The sequence below is a fragment of the Lagenorhynchus albirostris genome, chromosome 5 (assembly GCF_949774975.1).
Source record: "Lagenorhynchus albirostris chromosome 5, mLagAlb1.1, whole genome shotgun sequence".
Taxonomy (NCBI): Eukaryota; Metazoa; Chordata; class Mammalia; order Artiodactyla; family Delphinidae; genus Lagenorhynchus; species Lagenorhynchus albirostris.
Genome location: NC_083099.1, coordinates 24,932,386 through 24,953,942, shown reverse-complemented (window position 1 = coordinate 24,953,942; position 21,557 = coordinate 24,932,386). Strand labels below are relative to the sequence as shown.

The following is a 21,557-nucleotide window of genomic DNA, read 5'->3' as shown; positions in this document are numbered from 1 at the left end:
AAAGAGACTTGAGTTTATCTAGCCCAGGCTTTCGTTAGGAAAACTGTTCTTCAGAGATTTGTCTGAAGTCATTTGTCTACTTAGTAGCAGAGGTAATACAGGAACATTGGTTTCCTGATTCTCATGGAAATGCTCTTTCCCTTATGCCAACTACATTGCTTTCCTAATTTAGTACACTGGTGTCTGATTTCAGCACCCACAGTTTTGTGTGTCCTTTTAGCCAATGAGCATGTCACAAGAACTTCGAAACTAGACTTACTTGATTCTTTAATATTCATTCAGCAAATATTTCTCAGTATTTAACAGTCACTATTTTAGATCTTGGGGCTCAGTAAGTTCTCGTGCATTGAAGGAGGGAACCAAGAACTCCCAAAGAATGAGAGAACCAGAAATAAACATTTAGGTAAAAATTAAGAGTTCCAGATAGTTGTAAAGGCTCTGAAGAAAACAGAGACATGGAATATGGTAGCAGGATTATTTACTTTAGATAAATAGTCAGGAAAGGTTTCTGAGGAAGTGACATTTGAACTGAGACTTGAATGATAGGAAAAGGCAGCCATATGAAGATGTAGGGTTAGAGCATTTCAGGCAGATGCCCTAAGCTTGAACAAGCTTGACATGGTTGATGAATGGAAAGAAGGTGAACACTGCGGAGAGTGGGAGGAGAAGAGGTCAGAGAGGAGAGGACAGTTCAGTAGGGCTGTGTAGACCATGAAAATGGGCATTTAAAAATGGAATTGTATTCTAAGTGAAATGGAATGGCATTGGAGTAGGGGGGTAATTGACTTGAAAAGTATGTTTAAAAGATCATACTCCTTGATGGAGAGTGGATTGTAGGGTGATACTAATGAAGGCAAGGAGAAGTGGTTGCATTTGGGATTTATTTTGGAGTTCTGGATTTACTGATGGACTGGACGTGGGGATGGGAGGTTTGGGGAGCATGGTGAGAAAACGAGAGGAAGATGGTGGTAGACTGGGGGGAGAGTGGGTTTTAGGGGAGGAAATCAGATGGTTTTTCTGGGACTTGTTAAATTTGAGAAGCCTACTGGATATCCAGGGAGGCAGTTGAGTATTCATATCTAATGTTGAGGAGGAGAAATCAGGCCTGGAAACACATATCTGGGAGGCATCAGCATGAACACCGTATACTGAAGGAATTTGCATGGGGAAAGAAGAGAAGGTGGTCCAGAAATGAGCCCTGAAGCATTGCAACATTTAGAGACGTGAGGAGGGAAAGAAGTCAGCAGAGGTCCATGAGGCAGGAGGAAAGCCAAAACTACTGTGTTGTGGAAGCCAAGAAAAGAGTGAGTTTTAAGGAGGGATGTTAGCATTCACTTATATTAAATAAATAGTGCTGTCAGATCAGGTATGATGAGGACAGAGAAATGCCATTGGGTTTGGCAATATGGAAGGCATTGGTGACCCTAGATAGAGCAGTTTCACTGTTGTCATGGGGTTAAAAGCTGATTGGAGAGGGTCAAAGAATGATTGGAAGGTGAGGAATTAGAGACAATGGCTAGAGATGATTGTTTTTGAGAAGTTTTGCTGTGAAAGAGAGTCTAGAAATGGAATGATATCATGAGGGAAGAGACGGAGTCAAGGGAGTTTTTTTTTTTTTCTTTTTGTGCTTTTTTAAAAATTGGGAAATATCAAAGTTTGTTTATGAGTTGACAGGAATGATCCAGTAGAGGGGAAAATTAATGATACAGGAAAGGGGGATTAATTGTGGAGATGTCTTTAGGGTGGTGCTGGTGGGATGGGATGAGGACATAAGTGGGGACATTGCGCTTTTCTAGGATCAGGGATACGGTGGTATAACATGACCTCACATGCCCCTTTACACACAGCTCCTCTCTTCTGTCTCACCACATTCCTTTAGACCAAGTTGATTATCTTTCTTAATTACTAATTTTTTCTTCTGTGCTATATCTTATATGTTCTTTTGGATTTAATGTGTCCCATATAAGACTTAGCATGAGGCAGCTGGTGATATTTAACACCAGTTTTAATTTTTGTGCCAACAGGTGAAGCGAAAAATTTATTGCCATATCTTGGACCCAACAAAATGAGAGATTGTTTCTGCACCATAAATTTGGACCAGGAAGAAGTTTATCGTACCCAAGTTGTTGAAAAATCTTTAAGGTTTGTAAAAAATTGGTAAATTATCATTCATATGATATATATTGAATAAAAGTTTTTACACATTTTCCTGACTGTAATCATCAAGAAGACTTCCTTCATCTGAAACTTTTATTTTCCTTATAGATTCTGAGTTCATTTTTAGAGTTACAGAATCTCAGAGTTTGAAGGAACCTTAATGTTCATTGAGCTGGACTAAATGCCGTACGCTTAGTTCCTCCCGACAATTATTTTTGACAAGTAGTCATATGGCATTTGCTTAATAATGTTCCAGTGACCAAGGAGTTCACTGCCTCCTAAAAGCAGCCTGTTAGGTCTTAGAAGTATTCTGACTCTTGAAAAGCTCTTACATTTAATGATTAATGTCTGTCAAAAGGAGAACCTACCATATGCCAAGAACTTGCTGGGTGCTATTTATTCGTACATCCACAAGAACAAGATAGCCACAGTGCTTGCTTTCATGTGGCTTTTCATTGCCTCAAAATATATCTTCCTCTTAATTGTTCCTAATTGTGTCCCTTGGATTTCTGGAGAACAAGTTTAAGCCATCATTCACGTGACACTCTTTCAAGTTTTTGAAAACAACTACCAATATACCTCAGTTTTTTCTCTAGGCTAAATTTGCCCACTCATTTGAACTTTTCTCAAAGTACATCATTATTTTATTTCTCTTGAGAATAAATTACCCCTTAACGTTTATAAAAGTCACTTAACTAAGTAGGGCATTGTAAGGGAATGAACTCTTACGAAGATTTGTCATTTTTTGGAAGTGTAATAGCACTGCGAGAGTATCATAGCAAATTATAATTCATAAAATTGAGATGTGCCACCTCTTCCCTGTAATAGTGTTTGTGGATATAATTCTAGTGCAGAGCTGTACTGGAAGGATGCAGTCTTGTTCAGAGACAAGACTTAAAATAAGGGAATGAAGAGTTGTTGGAATGAACGTATGGTGGATGAAATATTTAGTAATCCAAGGAGATTTGAAGTAGTATACTTCACATCTTTAAATCGTAAATCACCTATCCCTGTTGTATTAGAATTTGTTTTTATTTATATAAATGATGAAACTGAGTCACCAAAAGCCTGAATAATTTGTGCATGTAATAAAGGAAGTTAGAAGCAAAACTGGGATAGGGACCTGAAACTATTTAAATCTCAATTTGTTATTTAATGTATGTTGATTCCGTATCAAACAAAAATCAGTTATATACAAAACTAGTAATTTTCAATAAATTGAATATTTGTGGTAGTTTCTAGTATGTAATATAGCTGTAAATGAATAACTAAAATAAGCTTACTATTTTTCCAGAACTCTTGCCTGCCTTTCCAGATATTTGTGTGGGGGAAATGATAAAACCAAGTATTTTTATCCATCTTAAATTATTATGCTAGATGCATAGCAACTTGGAAGATATTTTAAGGCTAGCAGTGGTTACCTTAGGTCATTTCAGTATAATTAGACTACATGTTTCTTGGATTCTAGGTGCCTCCTAGCGTTCTTCCTTGTGGAATAGGGTGAAAGAATTTGTAGTATAAACCCTTGCTCACCTTGCTTTCATTTCAGTGTTTTCTACCCTAGTGAATGTTGTGATAAGCTGTTAAGTCAAAAGTCAGTAGATATCATTTAGATCTTTTATGGGTTCTGAATATTATAGTTTTTATAGGTAGTCTGGATATAGAATTTTTCATGGCAGGTAAGTAGGAGTCACATATGGAATCCATAGCTCCTAAATCTCTACCTCAAATCCTTTTCAGAAGTAGGTGGTCTATAAACAAATTGAGTAGCAACACTTCTTGTACCTAGTGCTTCTCTTCCCCACACCAGGAATTTCCTTAGGAGTGATATGCAGGATTATAGGTTAGTGATAACAGTAGAGTATTGCTTTATAAAAACTATATGTCTAGTTATTGCTTCTAACCAACGTTGTTGAAAACTTTTTTTCAAATGGATTGATTAATTAATTAATTTATAAAATAAAGATGTGGGCGCCCAGATGTGGGGATTAGATTGTTGAGATTGTGATGATACAGTGATACAGATGACTTAGTGAATAATTCTCATCTTGTTCTTATTTGGCTTTAGAATGTGTTTTAAAAATAATATTTGAGTGTGGATGTGTAATATATAAAGGAAATTCTCAATTGTATATAAAATGATGCAAAGGAGAAAAATACCTAAACCTGTCTTTACCTAATAGTTGTTTTTGTGTTGATTGCTATATTGAGACTAATTAGAAAGACTATTTTGACAGACCACCTTTTAAGTTTATTTTGGTTACGTTTGAAGTGAAAAATATATTGACAAAAGTTGACCGGGTATTATAACAACTAAAAAGCTAAGTCAACTGTTTTCTGGACAGGGTCAGAAATGACTTCTTTAAGAGTCATTTACTTTGCATTTTAGCTTCTCTTTAAGTTGTGACATCCTGAAGAGATTGCATTTTATGGTGACATTTTTAAAGTACCTTTTGTTCTTTAAACATTCTCAGGAAAGAGGTACTCTTGACAAAAGATGTTAACTAGAATTTCAGAAATTCATGTCTTCATAGGAGAATTTAAATATCAAAAGAGCATTCTTAAAATGAACTTAGAAAAATAAGCTGTTTCGTAGGAGAAACTCTTAGCAACTTGGGGGTAGACAAAGATTTCTTTACTTAGGGTGCCAAAAGCACCAATCATAAAAGAGGAAAACGGATAAACTGGATTTTATCAGAATCAGAGCCTTCTGCTCTTTGACACTGTCAAGAAAATGAAATGGCAAGCCACACCTAGGAGAAAATATTCTGACAAAGGACTTGCATCCAGAATTTATTAAAGCAAACAAACAGACCAAAAACCCAGTAAGAAGACAGACAAACCTTTTAAAATATGTGGAGGAAACTCAAACAAATCGTTCCTAAAATAAGATATACAAATGGGCAACAAGCACAGGAGAAGATATTCAGCATCGTTAGTCATCAGGAAAATGCAGTTTAAAACCACTTCTGTCACTACACATTCTTGAACATAATGTGTCACGATAGATATCAGATCATTGGTTCCCGTGACAGTATGGAGTGAGTCATTGCACAGGGGAACTTTGTTCTTTATCTTGATTGGGGTAGAGATTACACGGGTGTATACATTTATCATGTCACATTCACTAGAATAGCTATTTTTTTTCAAAACAACTTTTTATTGAAGTATAGTTGATTTATAATGTTGTAGAGTAGCTAATTTTAAAAAGGCTTTCAGTAGCAAAAGTTAATGACGTGGAGCCGCTGGAGCTCTTATCCCTCGCTCGTAGGCGTGCAAGATAGCACAGCCGCACTGGAGACAGTTTGACAGCTTCTCATAAATTAAAAGTTCACCTGCCTTTTAACTCAGCAATTCTATTTTTAGTTACCTGTCCAAAAGAACTGAACACATAAAAGAGCTTTGTATAAAAATATTCATAGCTGCCTTATTTTTAATAGCCCAAACTGGAAACAACTCAAATGCCATCACTAGGAGCATGGATTGTGGAATATTCATAAATGGAATATTACCCAGCACTTAAAACAAATGAACTAATGATATACACAGCAAGATGGAACAGATATCATAGACGTTAAGCTGAGTGAAAGAAGCTGGACACAAGTGTACATACTATTTGATTCCATTTATATGAAATCCTACACCAGATCTTTAGTGCTAGAAATCAGATCACTGGTTGCCTGTGACAGGTATGATGGAGTAACTGCAGAGAAACAAGAGGGAACTTTGTGAGGAGTTGCAATGTTAATATATCTTGATTGGGATGGGCACTCTACAGGTTTATAAATTAATCAAAAGTCATTAACCTCTGTACTTTAAATTAGATTTTATTTTATGTAGTTTATACCTCAGTAAAGTTGATTAAAAATAACCTATTTTAATTTTTTAAAGTATGTTTTAAAATAACATTTTACGTAGCATTATTCATTTTAGGTGTTATGTATTATTGTGATTTATGTATTTTTGAGATGATGATGGTGTGAATGACACTGTCCTCAGCTCTCATTTGTGTCCACTTTAGGTGAGCATGACCCCAGGCAGTTACTGGATCTTCTGTCCACAGGACTCCAGAAAATCTGTTTGTTCAGAGCCCAGCCTGGCAATCGAGGTCCTTTCAGAGTTCAGCTTGGTTTGTACAGGGTTTAGCTGAAACTTAGCATAGAGAATTATTTTGGAACTCTTGAAGCTTTTCTTTATGGTGTTTAATCTGTAATTTTAATTTATTTTATTGAAAATATTATAGGAGGACACTGTTGAATTTAAATTTAATGAGCTTTCCCCCTTTTCTCTTTAGCCCGTTTTTCAGTGAAGAATTTTACTTTGAGATTCCAAGAACTTTCCAGTATTTGTCTTTCTATGTTTATGATAAGAATGTTTTACAAAGAGACCTTCGTATAGGTATGTACTATTCATAATTGTCTTTTAATCACAACATTCGTGTTTATATTCGTTCTTTCTCTAAGTATAAAGTGTTGAAAACAACAGAATAATATATTCTCAACTTTCTAATCCTTTCCTGTAGACTTCATGTTCATTTGTGGATCTGATTTTTAATTTGAATGCTCAGCTTGGGTGACACTTCCTCAGGGAAGTGACATAACCAATCTCCCCCTAGTCATGGTACCATATGTTTCCATAGTACCTGGTGGGTCCCTTTCTGTAGTATTCATTATAGTTGTTCATCAGTTTGTTTGTTTTTTAGGTGTATCAGAGTCTATTTGTCTACTTCTTTTATGTTATTAGTAAAGCTTGATCCTGGGTAGAACTCTGATTTATATGAATCTGATTTGACAAATCAGTTTGTTGTTTAATGTCTAGGTGCTCTAGTTGAATATATATGATATTTATGAAGGCAGAGACTGTCACTGCCCGAGTGCCTTATATTTAGTAAATGCTCTGTAAATATTGTTGAATGGTTCAAAGAATGTTTTTTACAAAGATCACAGTATTTGATCCCCACCAAAGAACATCTGTTTTTGAAGTTTTTCTAACAGAAGTAATAATTCGGTTTAATCTAGTCATATTCTTCTCTCTGGCTATATTGGTGACTGGTAACTGTTTCTTAAGGAATTGTCTGAGGTATGATCTGTAGGCATCGACTAGGACAAAACTAACTGGCCACATATTGTCACGTTCATGGTCTTTGCACTACTATCTTTGAATAACAGGTAGAGGTCTGTAATTTACATGCATTACTCTCCCTTTTTAGTGTCCTGAATTTCATCATCTCCATCTCTCCTTTCCCATTTGAAACATGCTCATCTCCTACAGTTCAAATGATTACGCTTTATTTGGCTTTGACCTCTTAACTACCGTCTAAATTGTTTCTGCTTTTGCTATTGAATTCCTTAACAAATGGTCTATATCCTTCTGCTTCCTACTTATTTCTTTTTAAATCGCTGTAATCTGACTTCATTTTTCTGACAAACTTGTTTTTGAAGTTTGCCAAAAATCATTTTAGAGCAGATAAAATAACCTTTTAAAAACAATAATACTTTCTCTTCATTGTAAAATTATTACATGTTCTAAGGGATTGGTAATGACTCTGCATAAGAACAGTTATAGTTAATAGTCTGTGTATTTCTTCCCATTCTTTATTTCACACATTTATATTATTACATTGTACTATTTATTCAAGTTTTTTTCCTTTTTCATTTAATATCATCTAATGATCCTTTTCCCATGTCATTAAATATTTTTCACAAGTAATTTTTAAAATATCCTTTCTATAGGAATGTATTATCTTAACTACTCTTTTCGTGGTAGAGATTTATGTTTCCAGATTTTTGTTACTCTAAATGGTGTTGCTGTGAACATCCTTCTGCATAAATTTTTGCATGTCTTTTTTTCTAGGATAAATTCCTAGAGGTGAAAATACTGAGCCAAAGCGTTTGAATATTTTTGAGGTTTTTTCTCTATATATTTTTCCATTGGCTCCCGGAAATATTGTACTAATTTACATTCCCCCAAACATGACATGGGCGATCATTTCACCATACCCTGGTCATTCTTGGATATTATCATTGAAAAATTTTTTTTTCCAGTTTGATAGTGAAAGAAATATTTCATTTTTCCAGTTTGATAGTGAAAGTAATATTTCATTTTAACTTGTATTTTCTGATTATTAGTGAACTTGAGGAATTTTTTCATGTGTTTATTGGTCTTTTACATTTTTCTTCTATGAATTAGTTGTTAATTCTTTTGCTTATTTTTCTTTTGGATGGAATTTTATCTTTTATTTATTCTTATGCATCCATATTTGATAAATATGTTAACTTCTGTCAGCTATATACATAACAAATACTTTGTCACAAAAGGCATTTTCATAGTTTTCAATCCTCGTCTGCCTCTATGTCACATTAGACTCTTTGGATTGCTTATTCAACTTGTTGAAAGCCAAGGAAAAGGCAATTTAATGACATTGTATTTTCCTAGTTGTCTTCCTTCTGACTTCTTATATGTAGACTTTTCTCTGTGTAGCAAACCCTTAATTATGGATCACCCCTGAGACTCCATCCTTAATTCAATTAAACAGACATTTACAAACACTTGTCTATGTGGCATACAAAAGATGAGGATATTAAGGTGAATAAGATTCAAGTTGCTCCCAGGTTTTCAGGCTGATTTATACTCTAATCTTATACTCTAATCTATACTCTAATATATTTAATAGGGTCTGTGCTGGAGGTAGGAACAAAGTACTTGGGAGCACAGAGTAAAGAAGAGTTAATTATGTTTGGTGGAGGATTAACAGAGACTACCTAGGTAGGAAAAGGAAGACGTTTCAAGATAATAGGGATTAGCAGAAGCAGAGAAGAAAAAGTGGATCATGTTTGTGGTGTATCTGCTGGAAAATGTAAATCACTTAGGCCAAGGGTGGTAGAAGATGAATCTGGGAATATGATTTGGACCAAGTTGTGGTGGACCCTCAAAGCTGTGTTAAGGAATTGGGACTTTATCCTGTAGACAGTAGTGTTGAGCCTTTTAAGAATGAGGAACCTTTTAAAAATCATATATAACTGCATATACGAATATAGTTTTGTAGTTTAACAACTTCCTGTGGTGTAAACAATAACTTACAAACTCAGAGTCTATAGGTTACGTATTTAAAGTGTGTATACATATATATACATATATATAACTATATATACACATATTTTTAAAGTATATGAACATCTACTTTAAATATGTCATCTGTAGCAGCGGTCCCCAATCTTTTTGGCACCAGGGACCAGTTTCATGGAAGACAGGTTTTCCATGGACCTGGGGAGGGGTACGGTTTTGGGATGATTCAAGCACATTACATTTATTGTGTACTTTATTTCTATTATTATTATGTTGTAATATATAATGAAATAATTATACAACTCACCATACATAATGCAGAATCAGTGGGAGCCCTGAGCTTGTTTTCACTTGCCACTCACCGACAGGGTTTCGATATGAGTCTGCAAGCAGTTGATTTATTATGGTCTCTGTGCAGTCAAACCTCTCTGCTAATGATAGTCTGTATTTGCAGCCGCTCCCCAGTGCTAGCATCACCGCCTCAGCTCCACTCAGATCATCAGGCATTAGATTCTCATAAGGAGCGTGCAACCTACATCTGTCGCTTGTGTAGTTCACAGTAGGGTTCATGCTCCTATGAGAATCTAATGCCACTAATCTGACAGGAGGTGGAGCTCAGGCAGTAATGTGAGCGATGGGGAGCAGTTGTAAATACAGATGAAGCGTTGCTCGCTTGCCTGCCACTTACTTCCTGCTGTGCAGCCCGGTTCCTAACTGTATGGATCCGTGGCCTGGGGGTTGGGGACCCCGGATCTATAGTTTATGCTTTAGAATGGAGAGAGGTTAAAGGCAGGGAGGCCATCAAGGAGGCTATTATCAAATGAGATGAGTAGGGTAGTGGCAGTGGAAATGCAAATGAGGGAATGTGCTTCACGGGAGTAGCTTTAAATAGGATTTAGGTACTAAGAAGATAAAGAGGATATAAGAAGGGAAAGAGTTAAAAATGGTCTTGTTTCTATGGTTGTCATTAACTGAGATACGGAGCATTCAGGATGGGAAAGGGAGATGATGACTTTGATTTCAAACAAGTTAAACTTGCATTACCTGGGGAGTATCTTGGTGGACATGTTGGTTGACTGTTGGAAATACAGATCTGAAGCTCAGAGAAGAAATCTGGATTTGATGTGGAGGTATGGATTTGAGTCATTAGCACTGAGTGATATTTGAAGCCTCCACTGGAATGAATGAAATTGCCCTGGGACCATTTAAGGAGGGTTGCAGGGAAAATGAGGCTTTAGTGAAGATTGATTAAATGTATCAGGAAGTTGGAAGAGAGAGAGAAGAGATGAATATCTCAGAAGGCAGGGAGATCTTTTAATGGCAAGACTAGAGAGAGGTAGAGTAGGATAAAGATTGGATAGAGGCTGTTGGTGATTATTAATGACCCTTGAGAGAGTGTGTATCTTTGATTGACTAAACATTTTAAGAAAATGTTTTGTAATTTTCATTACCTATTTACAAGTAGTCATTATATAGTATTTCTTGGGAAGGCCTTTAGTTGAGGTTTATAATTATGATTTCCAAAAGTTGCCCTTGTTTTGTTTTTTTATTTGTTTTTAAAGTAAAAATCAGTCCTTTGAGGAGTGGTATCAGAAGGCCATAACTTGGTGTGGGAACTGTTAAAAAAAAAGTTTATTCTTATTAAGGAATAAAATTTCTACATTTAGTAGAAATTGTTTTTCCTTTTACAGATAGGAATTATTATTATTAAAGTAAACACAGTTTGTACATAGCCTTTAATTTAAAGTTGGAAAATAATCTTGATATTTTCACTTATAAATTTTTACATTTTTTTTACTTTAACGTATTTTTCTTTTGTCATTAACTCATAAAGTTAGGCGGCACTTTGTTTTTTTTAACTTTTGAGCTACTGGAAATTGAGTTGCCTCAATTATTTTATAACTGAGTTGTCCAATTGTAGGCTAAACAGTGCCATAGCATTTTCTGGGAATGAAATTTGAGCTAGGGTTGAGAGAGCCACCTTTTAAACTTAAGAAGATCTAAGAATGTGTATTTGTTGAATAGCTTTAAAAGCCTGTTTTTTGTTTTTTTTTTTTTAAATGAAAGCTGCTTTATTTATTTATTTTTGGCTGTGTTGGGTCTTCGTTTCTGTGCGAGGGCTTTCTCTAGTTGCGGCGAGCGGGGGCCACTCTTCATCGCGGTGCGCGGGCCTCTCACTATCGCAGCCTCTCTTGTTGCGGAGCACAGGCTCCAAACTGCGCAGGCTCAGCAGTTGTGGTTCATGGGCCTAGTTGCTCTGCAGCATGTGGGATCCTCCCAGACCAGGGCTCGAACCTGTGTCCCCTGCATTGGCAGGCAGATTCTCAACCACTGCGCCACCAGGGAAGCCCAGCCTGTTTGTTTTTTATTTTTAATTGTATAATAATATATGGATATTTTCCTTTTTGTAAAAAAATTTTTAATTATAGTATTACAGACAATTAATTTTGGCCACTGACCCCCCCTCCCAGTCCCTTTCCTGGAAGCAATAACTGTTATTCATATGGGGCATAGTTTTTCATATTAGGAATCCTTATATGCCAGGAACAGTTAGTATGAAAACTTGATTATAGATTAATTGAAAACTTGAAACATAGGAACCAAGCTGCAAAAAGATACAAAATTGTAAAATTAAGGCTTTAAAAGTCTTTTACTGTGTGATTTATTGTCCTAAGTTATAGTGTCTTCTTCCCTTAAAAAAGGAGAAAAAGAGAAGAGAAAAACTTCATGTAAGAATAAAATTCCATTTCCAGTGAGGATCCTAATAATATTAAAACATATATATTTAACCTTCTAATGTGTATTTTCTAGTTATTTTAGTTTTCAGAGGGATCTAGGCTTAAGCAGTTAAACCATGGTTATCTTAGTAGACTGGTTAACTTGTTTTTCTTTCCCCATGGTTTAGAATGTTATAAGAGAATTTCAGTAGGATATTAGAGACCTGAATTCCTTTCATGACTCTATCACTAACTGCCTTTGTGACCTTAAATAAGTCACTCTACCTTCTTAGGCCTTGTTCACCTATGAAATAAGGTTGGGTTTAAGATAGCGAAGGTATTTCTTAAACCCTTTGAATTGTAATTTCTCCTGGCATTTAGCTCTTAAGTCAAACCTGTTTAAAAATTGCTTATGACTACACTTTTGTGTCTGCTTGCATAGGGACTGTATCAGTTATCTATTGCTGCATAACAAATCACACCCCAGTACTCAGTGGCTTAATTTAGCAATCATATATTTGCTCATGATTCTGCAGGTTGTCAATTTGGGCCAGGCTTATCTGGGTGGTTCTTCTGGTGGTCTCACCTGGGGTCACTAATGTGCAGTTACCTGAAAAATTGACTGGGCTGAATGATCTGACCCATATGTCTCATGGCTGGTGCTGTCCATTATCTGAGCCTTCCACTCCACACGGTATTGAGGTTGCAAGAGGGTAAGCCCTACTGCAGGTGCTTATTAAGACTACTTGCATTACATTTGCTGATGTCCCATTGGCAAAAGTAAGTGGCATGGCCAATCCCAGAGTCAGTGCTGGAGGGGACCACACAGTGGCATAGAACAAGGAAGTATGATTTATTGGAAGCCATTAATATACCAGTCTACCACAGAGACCAAAAGGTATCAATCTAAACCCTGTACACGAAGGCATCTAAGTGTTGCCATTGATTGAATTGCTGTTACTGATACTGCCAGAATTTGTTCAGTCCTCTGGTTCTTTTTCATCTTGTGTAGGCAGTCACACTTATCGCTACTTTTATCTGCCCTTTCAGCCATTTCTACTAGTAGCCGAGTAGGAAAAAGGCCATCAAGATTTTGCCCGTTGGTGATCTGTATCAGGATGAAATTTCTAAGAATATGTTGTGCTTAAAAATGGGGGCCTAGTATAACATGATATTTACAGATGGTAAGAAAATGCTTCTTAGAAGTGGTAATGGAAAGCTAAGAATACTTTTTTTACTTAGAGACCAACAGAAATGGTTTCTGTGTCCACAGTTCCTTCATTTCTTTTTGTGTTTCCTCTCCTTGTCTGATTTTAAGGAACTAATATAGCATCTGGTATATATGTGTGTATATATGTGGTCTAAGCTCTTTCTGTCTATGGGTTTGTCAGTACAGTGGGGAAATGAAATGGTACCTTTAAATAATGTGTTGGGTATTTGGTTCCTGGGGTGGTTGGTTGATTATTTATATATTTGTTTATTTTCAATGTTGGTGATCTCACAGCTAGTGAAATAATGAGTTAACTTTGTTTAAAATAGTAAACATTAAACTAAAACACTTTGGAGACTGTTGGAGGCATGGAATAGGTTTCATTAGAGCTGAAAGTTGTTTCAAATACAGAGGAGGTAAATGAGATGTAGAATTTAAATAAATTGCCCAAGATCACACAGCTTAATAAGTAACAGAATTAGTGTCTGTAGTGTGGACACTACAGAGTTAGTGTCTGTGTTGGAAGGAGCATGAACAGGCAGGCATACCTTGGTTTTGAAAGCTGGCTTTAGCACTTATTAGTGGGCAGGTTTTTGATATCATTCAGCTTTCCTCATCTGTAATATATGCTCTTCCCCCAAGATTGTTATGAAGATTAAACAAAATGTGTAAGAATATTTACTACCTGGTAGCTGTTCAGTAAATGCTGGCTTTTCTTTCAGTTCAGTGCTCTTTCCACTGTATCAGGCTGCCTACCTTTAATATTTAAAAGCTGTCATCTAACCTGTTTAACTAAGGATAACTCACAACAAATACGAATGATGATCGATTTTTTTGGTCTTATTTGTATTTCAGACACTTGTTCCTCCCCTCCCTGTTCCTCTCCTCCTTCTCCAATTTCCTTTCCCTTTTACCTTCCCACCTTTCTCATTCATTCTTTTATTCATTTTCCCTCACTCCCTCCCCTCCTAACCCTTCTCTACCCTGTTTGATTCCCTAGGGCTGATGACATATATTTCTTTTTCATATGTTATATTGCCTATTGAAGTGCTGAACATGTTGCAGGTATCCTAATACCTAATGACTTCAAATATTTTTCTTTATTTTTCTCTGTTGTTCTTTGTCAGTTTCTCTGACTTCTTGAGATCATGTGTTCTTCCCTGCTTCTTCAGGCTGACTAAATCTTTACATTTTAGAAACTGACATCTTAAAAGGAACTTGATAAGAATAAGAACTGGCAATAAAATTGCAGGTTTTTCTCAACTTACAAACGGCTTATTTATACGGCTAGTCAGAAAAGAGTTTCCCCCTCAGAAGACAAGAACCATTCAATTCTTTTGTGACAGTGAGTACCATGGATACATGAGACATGAAATAGGAGGAAGAGGGTCCTTGCCTTAGGATTTTTTTTTTTAACCTGTGAACTAAGAGAGGATTCTCTCTTGGGAAGGCACTTGTGACAAAGAAGATGTGTTTCCAGTGATCTGAGTTGTGAGTTATAAATAGAACAGGTAGATTCCTACTCTAGTTTTTAGAAGCATTATTGGTTAAATAGACTTTGGTTAAGGAAGTCTGGAAATCAACTCACCATTTAAAATACAAAGCCATTGTGATTATTTGTTGAATCAGTAAATGAATCAAACCAGAAAACTTCTGAATAAACTTTTTTAAAAGCCCTTTTTTTAAGTTGGGGGCTTGCTTTAGTGATGTTTGTATGCATTATACGTGCACATGTATGTACATCTACATACACATTCATAAATTATGTATAAAACTAAAAATCCTGGAAATTGTAGAATAAGGGTCTTATAATATTAAATTTTTAAATAATAGCTTTATTGATGTGTTATTTACATGCCATAAAACTTAGTTACCCTTTTAAAGTGTGCAATGCAATGGTTTTAAGTATATTCACAGAGTTGTGCAACCATTACCACTGTCTAATTCTAGAATAAAATTTTAAAGATAGTTTTTCTGTGTTTGTTTTCCTGTTATGCCTTTTCTTTCCACTTGATACACAAAAATTGATATATCTTGACAGAAATTTTTTTTACTGTTTTCTCAAAGTTTTCAAATGTTGAACTAAAAGATCAAGATGGTCATAAGTGAAAAGGGTATGAAGTATAATTAGGGTACTTAAAATGGAAATTCTTGTTTGATAAAATAAAGTGAACTATTTTTTACTTTAGCATATATCCTTTGTTGAAGCTTTTGTGTTGAATATTGGAACAAATTGTCGGTCATATGCAAAACTATGTCTACTTCTTAAAACTTGAATTGAGGAAGGAAATGCTTTGTACCAACATGGCAAATACTTCATTATAATAAGAACATTTCTGTTTCTTCCTCTCATACTTCTTTGTTCATTGTACTGTATCTGTCTCTGAGACGTAGAAACTCTTTAGGGAACTGCTTTGATTTTTTTGTGTGTGTGTATGCATTGAAGCAGCATAAGCAGTGTTTACAGTGTTTTGATAAAGCAAATTTTTAATAAAATTGTTTTAATCCCATAATTTCAAGTCAGTTTTCAAAATTATTAGTGACCATATGATACTGTTTTTCTGTTCTCTTAATTAGAGCTTATAAACTCTTATTAAATGCAGATATGTCTGCTCAGACAGAACATATGGTTTATTCATAGTGTTAAGGAGTTGAGAGGATTAGTTTGCACTATCATTGTACATTGAAAACGCAGTTGCATATAAATACAACTGAGTTTTGGTCTAAACCCCTAATTCAAAATGGCCCAGAGAAGGGTCTGCCAATGGGTAGAGGGAAATGAGGCACATTTTCATTTTTTAGGATATAGAAAAACGCTTTATAAAAATGGATTTTTTGATATCAACAGATACAAATTATTTTTAAATGTTTTCTACAAAGTATTATATGTAACAGTGCTAATGGTTATATATAATATGTTTCCTCATTGTTTTACTTATTTCTTACAGGAAAAGTAGCCATCAAAAAAGAAGACTTGTGTAACCACAGTGGCAGAGAAACTTGGTTTTCACTACAGCCTATTGATTCCAATTCAGAGGTTCAGGTAAATATTAAGGATTAAGTGATGGAAGAGATTGTCACACACAGAAAATAAGTGTAAAACGAACTAATTATACTAGTTCATTTAGAGAGAGCTTATCATACCTTATTTTAAATTCTGGCACCAAATATTATAGACCTCTGAGTAACATATAACTGGAAGGAAATGCCTTGCCACATGAAATCAAGGATAATGTACGTGTATGTGCACGCGTATGTGTTTGGGGGGGTTATGTTAGGAGGACATTTTTTTTCCTTCCATAGTTCTTTTATTTGGGTCACAGTAGCAAATTACTAACTTTTTTAGATGGGGAAACGGTTTTAATGGAAAAGATATATTTTATTAATTCTGAGGAGAATCCTTAGAAGTCTGTGATTTATTTCATCTGTTCTGACCAGGATGCTCTGTTTACTCTCTAATACACTAGACTTGGGAAAATGTTATTCATTCAAACCATGCCTGAGCCCACCATGCAGAGCTTTCATTCCCATACCTACCCTTCCTTTTGTTCATCTTTCTTTTTATTTCAAAGGGTATCATTAATTATTTTAAAGCTCTTCTTTCCTCTTGCCAAAATAAGAGATCTTAAAGATTCTGTGTGTGAATAAAAATGTATGTTTAGCCATGTAGCTTAACTTTTGTATTTGTTTCTCAAAAGTCTGAGTTACTCTTAGAAATTATTTCTATCTAAAGGGAATCCTTTTTTTGTAACCCTATTTATTTATAAAATATGATAAGGATTGTGAAACCATTTCCCAAGGGCATAACTGCAAGCAGAATTCTTCTTCTCTAAAAAGTTATAATTTGCCACTATGACTCAAACAGAAGTTTTAGGTAAGAAAAAAGTACTGCACACACCCCCACAGGTATTTGCAAATAAAGTGCCTGTGTCTGTTTCCTCATAACCTCTCAAGCATTCTGTTTGATTAAATTCTCAAAAAATTAAGTATTTGTTTGCTAAGACCCCTTCTTAAGTATAAAATATAATTGAAACTTCTCCTGTTTTTCCACCCTACCCCATTTTAATGTTCTTTTCTTTCCATTTGACAATAACTTTTATTCTTATCCCAGTTATACTGTATGGTAAATGATCCAGGTGAAAGGCAATGTGATGAAGTGGAAAGGGTTTTAAAGTAGAAGTCTAAAAATTGAGGTCCTAATTTTCATATGTGGTTATTTTACTGACCCTGAATTTTATTTCTATAAAATGGGAATGAAAGTTGCCATGTTGACTCATATGATTGTGAGAATTAAATGAAATACCTTTAAGAGTATTTTGAAAGCTGTTAATAGTTATACAAATGTAAAATGTCTGTTTACCACCAGTCAGTCAGGTGTCCATTTCCCTAATACGCCTTTACCAAAAGGCAGACATGAAAGTTTTGAAGTGCTAGTTTTTCTTTTTAATAGTTTTAACAAAAAAGAAAGATAAGAAAAGGCTTTGAGAATTTGGTCTAAAATGAAGTTTGAGGATTATTTCAAGATGTAGTTTATTAAAGTCCATTCTTCTTCTTGTGGCCAGTGTTACTTGCTAAAGGATTTAAGGGACCCAACTCTCCAAAGTTAGAAATTTCTATAGAATACTCTTTATATAATTACTGGAGATGGTATTAGAGATCAGTACTGGGTAACAGGCTTTTTATTTGATTGTATGTATAAAACTCATGGCTGAAACACAAAAATCTGCAAACAGCATTTAACCGTTAGATATCATGACATTTTTTATTTGCTACGAATTATTTTCATAACCATGAGTTTTTAACCTTTACAGTTCTTTTGTCTTAAATGATAGTTGATCTGTAAGATCTACTCACTATTTAAAATAAACTTTAGAAGGAAGAGTACTTTAGGGGATGGGAGGGGGTGCATGACACTTACCACATTAATCTGGTACATTGGGAATATTGTTCCGCTCCAAAGCTGATCTAGGAATATTAAATCAACCTCGTGAGTCTAAAAAAGTTAGAAAAGCAGCCTGATTCATACAAATCCTATTTTGTTAATGAATTTGTTCACTTGCTTAAGTTTTATAAAATTTCATTAAAATATCATGGAAGTAAGGGCAGTTGATGGAGCCATAGGAGAAAGCTGTGAGACAGATTGAGTTCAGCAGGAATTTAATAATTACTATTAGTAATTAGAACAGCATATATCTAGCACAGTACTAAGGATTTAATATATTTTATCTGACTTAATCTTCAGATTAGCATTATGAGGTGTAGGTAGCATTACCTCTATTTTGTAGATGTGGAAAATGGATTCATAGAGGTTAAATGACATCTGCAAAGTCACAAAACTATTAAGTGATGGAACCATCATTCCCATAAAGAGCATGTCTGATTCTAAAACTCCTAACCACAGTGTTTTACTACCTTTCACTATTCTGTACTGTTGGTCATAAAAAGGCTTCAACATAGATTATTAAGAGAATCACTTAGGAAAATCTGAGTATAAGGCACAGAAGCTTACCCAAATTAGCTCAAAGAAAAAGGGAGGGACATTAGAAAGTTCCTGGGAAGCTCCTTGGAGTATAATTACAAGAATTTCAGTATGGCCAGTGAGAGCTAGAAAGTTGTCAGGCATTTACATGGGAGCTGCATCCTAAGTGGAGATCAGGTTTCTTACTATAATATAATAGACTAGATACAGTTCGCATAGAATTATTTTTGAAAAGACTTTAATTTCTCATAAAGTAAACTAAAATAATGGGTGGTTTGTTTGTTTTTGGTTGACCACCACATAAAATAGCTGGCTTGCATTTAGCACCACGGTGAATGAAAAATACATACTGTATCTTTAAAGTGTAGACTTCTCAACACAGCAGTAGGTACTGCAGGAGGCACATAGGATTGAGACCCACTGATTCCTTTCTCCCTACTCATGTGCTCATTGTGCTCCTTGAGTATAAGTGCTCACTGTTTAAATAGTCTTTTTCTTCTTTCCCTTTTATTTTGTAAAGTGAATAGTTAATGTTTTCTCTCTATTTTTCGCTCTAATTTTTTTTTTTTGGGGCTGTGTTGGGTTCTCATTGCTGGGCACAGACTCCTCTCTGGTTGTGGTGAGCAGGGACCACTCCTTGCTGCGATGTGCAGGCCTCTCATTGCGGGGGCCTCTCGTTGCAGAGCACAGGTTCTAGGCGCGTGGGCTTCAGTAGTTGTGGCACACGGACTCAGTAGTTGTGGCTCGTGGGCTCTAGAGCGCAGACTCAGTAGTTGTGGCCCACGGGCCCAGCCGCTCCGAGGCATGTGGGATCTTCCCAGACCAGGGCCCGAACCCGTGTCCCCTGCATTGACAGGCAGACTCCCAGCCACTGTGCCACCAGGGAAGCCCCTGCTCTAATTTTAATAACTATTCACTTTGCAAAATGAAGGGGAAAGAAGAAAAACGTTGTTTAATGATGAGATTCCATGGTATTCTTTTCGTATGTCTTATGAGACTAACATGTCTCTCCCTTCTGCTTCTCTCTATAAATCCACTCTAATTTCTTGTTGACAGCTAAAAAATGCCACATCCATCTTTGAGCCTACTTGAGCATACAGCCCCCTCACCCTCTTAAGGTCTGACTCAGTTCTCTGCCACAATTTAGAGAGAAAATTTGGCAGACTTGGGTCACATGCCCACTGCAGTCTAATTTGATATGTTTGGAGATTAAAGTTTTGGGGCATTGTCCCCTAAGAAAGGGATTTAGGTAGAGGAAATGATTGGTATCTCTACTTCAGAGGAGATGTTTGATTTCCTAGCTCTAATTGGCATTTGTACCCAAAAGAGTTGCTAAATTATTGTTGTCTGAGGATCTTCAACTGTGACATGAGAACTTCAGTATATAGGATTCCCTTCAGTTCTAAAGTTCTAGGGAAGTAACATGTAGAAACATAATTTAGCCCTCAGATGAAAGGATTCCATAGTAGTAAGATGGGTTTTATACCAAAACAGTTCAAAAATTGCTAAGAACACTAACCTCTTACCTTGAATTGTTTCCCAGATGCTTTATTATTGCTGTTAATGTTAATTGTTTTCAGTTTTCTTTTCAAACATTCAAGACAGTATTAATAATATTTCATGAGTGTGTTTTGCTACACTTTTTTTTCCTTTTCTTTTTGTTTTGTTTTGCAGCGTTCCCCTGTGGCTTGAACTGTTCTTTTCTCAACCCACTCTAATCTGCCTTCAAACCCCACAGTGGGTTGGAGGGAGAGCGTAGACAGCTCTCAATAATGTTACGCATGACACTGTGTTAAGTCTAGTGGACATTTTTTAGTCCTCCTCTTACATGGTCTTTCAGCAACTTTTGATACTGTTGACTGCTCCCTCTTTTTCAAAGCATTTCCTTCCTTAAGTTTGTGGTCCTGGTTATCATCCTATTTCACTTGGTGTTCTTTCTCTGTATTCTTTGCCACATAAACGAAGTTAATATGAGTTGTATCGGTGCCCCTTCCTATAAATCTTCTTTTGGCTTAGGTCATCTGCAGCCATGCTTTTAGCTGTTTGGTCCTGGAGCTCACAATAACTAAGTATTTTTCCTTTCTTTATTTTTTAGGTACTATGATAAAAAGTATGCTTTTATATAAGACTGATTAAACCAAATCTGTCATATGGAGAAGTTGGTGCTCTCATTAATTAAGGGTGTTTGTCTCACACAGCTTGTACAAGCAGTGAATCCAGATGCAATATCAATCACATCCTTTTGATGTAATTACTTAGTTAATAAGTCTTTTTACCAACAGGCTTATCTTGAATTTCTGGATCCTGCCATAAGTTGTTGATTGTTTTACAGGTTGTGTTTTTTTGGTGTGTGTGGGGTGGTAATATGGCCTCTGCCCTTGTTTAAAACAAGCAAGCATTTTAAAAAAATCCAAAGATTATAGCTAATAATGCATAAATCAAGGGGTTTTTTTACATGCTCAATTAAGACATAATGAGTATAAAGGTATCTTAAAAACTTCATTTGTAAATTTATAAACATGAAATAATAAAGGAATGAGCCATTCTAGATCATAATAAATACTTCTTTAAAGAGAAAACAAATCCATCCATAAACAGAAGGTATTAAGTAAAACCTTTATTTTTTCATCAGATAGGCAGTCGTGTCCAAAATGATTTATAGAATTAATTACTATATATAAAAGCATCCATCAGAAATCTAGAAGTTTCCTTCATATGAAGAAAAATTTTCATCAGTTGAAATATACTTGAGTTCTGTGGAATGGTTGTTAAAATTTAATTTAATCGTCGTTTAAATTAATTTATTAATGTTGATAAAACAAAAAAATGTTTAGACTCAGGAAGTTTTTAAGTGCGTGCATTGTGTTTTGCCCAAATAACTATATTCATTTGAATTTCCCAAATTGTATGCAGAAATTCACATAATATC

General features: G+C 35.5%; 1 protein-coding gene across 4 annotated transcripts in view; it reads left to right on the top strand.

Annotated features, from left to right (window-relative positions):
- Positions 1-21,557, top strand: part of RASA2 (RAS p21 protein activator 2) — a 116,025-nt gene that overhangs the window by 21,585 nt on the left and 72,883 nt on the right. For all 4 annotated transcript variants that reach the window (XR_009540650.1, XM_060149718.1, XM_060149719.1 and 1 more), the window contains exons 2-4: positions 2,025-2,142; positions 6,452-6,555; positions 16,098-16,192. Coding sequence is in view for 3 of the 4 variants with exons in the window: in XM_060149718.1 (XP_060005701.1) it covers positions 2,025-2,142; positions 6,452-6,555; positions 16,098-16,192 (317 nt within the window). In the remaining variant the exon portion in view is untranslated. The remainder of the gene's footprint in view (positions 1-2,024; positions 2,143-6,451; positions 6,556-16,097; positions 16,193-21,557) is intronic.